The sequence below is a fragment of the Rutidosis leptorrhynchoides genome, chromosome 3 (assembly GCF_046630445.1).
Source record: "Rutidosis leptorrhynchoides isolate AG116_Rl617_1_P2 chromosome 3, CSIRO_AGI_Rlap_v1, whole genome shotgun sequence".
Classification (NCBI taxonomy): domain Eukaryota; kingdom Viridiplantae; phylum Streptophyta; class Magnoliopsida; order Asterales; family Asteraceae; genus Rutidosis; species Rutidosis leptorrhynchoides.
In genome coordinates this window covers 421,100,150-421,104,790 of record NC_092335.1, presented here as the reverse complement: position 1 = coordinate 421,104,790, position 4,641 = coordinate 421,100,150, and the positions used below count along the sequence as shown (strand labels likewise).

At 39.3% G+C, this 4,641-nt stretch overlaps 1 protein-coding gene across 1 annotated transcript; it reads left to right on the top strand.

The window, feature by feature from the left end:
* The first annotated feature begins 746 nt into the window (after nt 1–746).
* LOC139901433 (uncharacterized) lies at nt 747–2,048 on the top strand. Its single transcript, XM_071884149.1, has one exon. The coding sequence runs from the start codon at nt 747–749 to the stop codon at nt 2,046–2,048; it is 1,302 nt and encodes a 433-aa protein (XP_071740250.1).
* Nucleotides 2,049–4,641: the final 2,593 nt, after the last annotated feature.

The window sequence follows — 4,641 nt, the reverse complement described above, 5'->3', positions numbered from 1 at the left end:
GAAGATCTTACAAAGGTTCCGGTGTGGGTCAAGATGCACGATATTCATTTGGCAGGATATACAAAGATTGGGCTAAGTGTTATAGCCTCTAAGATTAGGAAACCGATGATGTTGGATGCTTATACAAGCACCATGTGCTTGGAATCATGGGGTCGCCCTAATTATGCGAGGGCTATGATTGAGGTAAAGGCGACCAATGAATTGGTAGAATCGATTACGGAGGGTAAAAAGAGCACCTCGGATGTAGTTCGTATAGAATATGAGTGGAAACCGCCACGATGTTCCTGCTTCAATGTATTCGGCCACAAGGATGCTCAGTGCCCAAAACTTGTTGGTGCTACACACGCAAAAGATAATAAGGTGGACGATGACGGATTCGTGAAAGTTGTAAACAAGAAACAAAGTAACAAAGGAAACCTTGAAAATATCAAACAACAAGGTTTTGTTATGGGACATGCGAAACCAAAGATGGTGTACAGGCCAAAGGTGAGGTCTGAGGAAAAATAAAATGGGAAAGGTCATACTAATGTTGCTGAGAAGAATCAAGCGGGTCCGAGTAATGCAGGGGTCCATACCTCAAATGCTTTTGATATATTAAACAGTAATGATCCAAATAAAAGGCCTATTGATTTGAACTTAAGGGATGAAGAGGATGATGTACTTGATAATCAGGATGAGACTTCTATTTTTATTGGCTCTAAGAAACCGTATGAGGGGCCAAGCACTCCCGATATACGAGTGTTACAATGATTAACATCGCCTCATGGAATATAAGGGGTTTGAACCGGGTCCCTAAACAAAACGAGGTTCGAGATGTTGTGAATAGTAATAAGCTTTCAATTTGTGCTATTTTGGAATCCCATGTATCTATTGCAAGGTTAAATGGAATCTGTTATTTTGTGTTTCCTTCTTGGAGTAGGTTGTCGAATAACAATGTGTGTGAACGTGGTACGTGCATTATAATTGGATGGAACCCTAATGAGGTGAGGCTGATGATTTTGGCCATGACTGACCAAGTTGTTCATTGTGTAGTTAAGACTATAGATGATAAATGGCAATGTTTTATTTATTTCGTGTATGCGGATAATTACTACATTAAAAGACGAAAACTATGGGACAGTTTAAACTACCATAATGTCTCGATTGGTATGCATCCATGGGTAATCCTTGGTGACTTTAACGTTTCACTTGAAATAGAGGAATCCACAGCTAGCTCGTCAAGTTGTACGTTGGCAATGAGAGAGTTTCGAGATTGCATTGAGAACATTAATATGGTGGATGTTAATCATTGTGGGTTTAAATATACCTGGAACCAACGCCCAAACTCCTCGTCAGGTATCATAAAGAAGATTGATAGGGTTATGGCTAACGATGTGTTTATCAATGGTTATACAAATGCGTATGTCACTTTTCAACCTTATCGTACTTCGGATCATTGTCCTGCGGTTCTCAGAGTTCCGGTAGATATGGAAAAAAAGGTGAGGTCATTCAAATTTAGTAATTATATAGCTAAAAAGGAGGGGTTCAAAGCAACAGTTCAACGAGGATGGAACTTGGAAGTGCATGGGTACTCGATGTATCGCTTGGTGCAACGTCTGCGCATTATGAAAAAAGATTTGAGAAAACTTATGTGGTGTAATGGTGATGTGCATGAGAAGGTGAAACAAAGCCTTCGAGTGTTGGAGGAAGCTCAAAGAGTTCTTGATAATGCCCCTGATGATCGGTCATGTAGAGAAAATGCTAGTGACGCATTAAAAGTGTATAATCAAGCTCTGCTTGATGAAGAAAGTTTTCTTAAACAAAAATCTAAAATTGAATGGCTTCGTGTGGGTGATCGAAATTCAGCATACTTTCATCGGGTTGCTAAAGGTAGAGTAAACCGTAATCGTATTGAAGCTTTGCTGGATTCGAATGGTATAATGGTAGAGGGTAGTTCGGTTCCTCCCATGATTGTCCAACACTATGAACATTTTCTTGGAGTTGCAACTGTCTGTGAAGAATTCCATGACCCTGGTTCATTGTTTCTTAACAAGATTAGTCAGCAGTGAGCTTCGGCTATGATTCCTCCTATTACCGATTCAGAGGTTAAAGATGCAATGTTTGGGATTGGTGAAAACAAATCTCCCAAGCCTGATGGTTACACGTCAACTTTCTTTAAAGAAGCGTGGGATATCGTTGTTAGTGATGTGGTGGGTGCTATAAAAGACTTCTTTAATAATGGCCAAATATTAAAGGAAATCAATAATACTATTATTGCATTGATTCCGAAGGTACAAAATCCAAGTAAGGTTACAGATTATAGGCCAATCTCTTGTTGCAATGTGATCTATAAATGCATTAGTAAAGTAATCACTTCAAGAATTAAGGCGAGCTTGGATGAGGTGGTTAGCATGAACCAATCGGCATTTATCCCAGGTAGAAGGATCGCAGATAACATTCTTCTTACCCACGAAATCATGAGAAATTGTCACTTGAATCGTGGGACTCCAAGATGTGCTTTTAAAGTCGATATTCAAAAGGCGTATGATACGGTTGATTGGAATTTTTTGTAGGCTACTCTTATTTGTTTTGGTTATCCGCGAAATAAGATCAAATGGATTATGGTGTGTGTTTCTACAACATCATATTCCATTTGCATTAATGGAGAGTTGCACGGGTTCTTTAAAGGTAAACGAGGGCTGAGGCAAGGTGATCCTATGTCTCCTTACTTATTCACTTTAGTTATGGAAGTTCTCACGCTGATGTTGAAAAGGAATATTGCGCAGTCAAGTGGTTTTCAGTTTCACCCAAAGTTTGACAAGTTAAAGATCATTAACCTATGTTTTGCGGATGATTTATTCTTATTCTCTCATGCGGATGTTACTTCTGTTAAAATTAATCGTGATTCTATAGAAGAGTTTAAGCAATGTTCGGGGTTATCTCCAAGCTTGCAAAAGAGTACAGCGTTCTTTTCGCATGTTAGTGCAACTATAAAGAACCAAATCTTGGCTACGTTATTGTTTGAGGAGGGCAGCTTACCTGTCTGTTATTTGGGTGTTCTGTTAGCATCCTCTCGTCTTATGTATCGATATTGTAAAGTTCTTGTGGATAAAGTAAGGATTAAGGTTAACGATTGGAAAAACAAGTTTCTTTCCTTTGCGGGGCAAGTACAACTTATTATATCGGTCCTTACAGCTATGCAACTACATTGGTGCTCGGTGTTTATTTTACCGGATGAGATTATTAAGGACATTGAGAAGTTGATGCGAGGTTTCTTATGGTCTCAGGGTGAGTTAAAGAAGGGAAAAGCGAAAGTTAAATGGGATGACGTTTGCTTGCCTAAAGACGAGGGGGGGTTAAGTATTAAACTCCTAAAGCATTGGAATGTAGCTCTTATGGCCTATCATCTGTAGAGGTTATTGACATTAAAACAATCGCTATGGGTTCGATGGATACATGAGTATAAGTTAAGAGGTCAAAATATTTGGGAGGTTCCTATCGCGGCTGGATCTTCTTGGAGTTGGCGAAAATTATTACGAATTAGACCTATAGTGAGGCAGTTTTTTATGTACCGCATAGGTTTGGCACAAAAGCATCAGCTTGGTTTGATTACTGGTGCCCATTGGGCCCTTTAAATGAGGTTATTTCTCTTCAAGATATTGATAATGCAGGCTATACCAGGCTAGAAAAAGTTAGTGATAATGTCTTGTCTACTGGTTTCTCATGGCCGCATACTTGGAGTACCAAATATCCTGATGTAGCTAGCATTCTGACTCCTCAATTGGTAGACCAGGAAGACAAGGTAGTGTGGAAAGATATTGATGATGTGGAGCGTGCTGGTTCAGTTTCAAATATTTGGGAATCTATTCGACCGCGGGCCCAAAAGGTTAATTGGTTTGAAGTGGTGTGGTTCACTTAAAGCATTCCGAAACATGCATTCATTATGTGGTTATTGATGGGTGAACGTCTCAAAACCCAAGACAGATTGAAGCTATAGGAGCTTCGAGCCAACCCGATCTTGACATGTTTGCTTTGTAATGTTATAATGGACTCTCATGAGCACCTTTTTTTCAAATGTAGTTACTCAGCAAATGTATGGCATCGAGTTATGGGGATGATTAGAGTGGATTTGGGTGGATACAATTGGAAAAGGTGTCGAGATGCTATTATTGGGGCTGCTAGAGGTAGTTCAGTTGTTTGGGTTGTGGCAAAAATTTGCTTTGGAGCTGCTGTCTATCACATTTGGCATGAACGGAACTCGCGGCTTTTTGGTAGGGGAAACGGACAGAAGAGCAACTATTCGAATCCATTCGGTCTAATGTACATCTGAAACTTATGGCGACTAACTTTAAGGTTTCGAAAAAGGTGGACCAGATGAAGATTGATTGGCAGCTTAGTTAAAGTTTATGTCAGTCGTTGGTGTTAGCAGTCTTGTTCCTTTAGATTGCTAGTTGGTAGTCTGTTTTGGTTGTTTTTGCTTGGCTGCAAGAGTCTCTTGTAGCAGCTGCTCAAACTCATTGTATCATCTTGTTATTATTAATAACATTTGCCGGGGTAACCCTTTACCCAAAAAAGTACATTAATATGTTTGTAGAACTAGAGTTCAAGATTTAAAAGTTATAGTTATAAATGTAATTAATGTATTTAGTTACTATGCTTTAG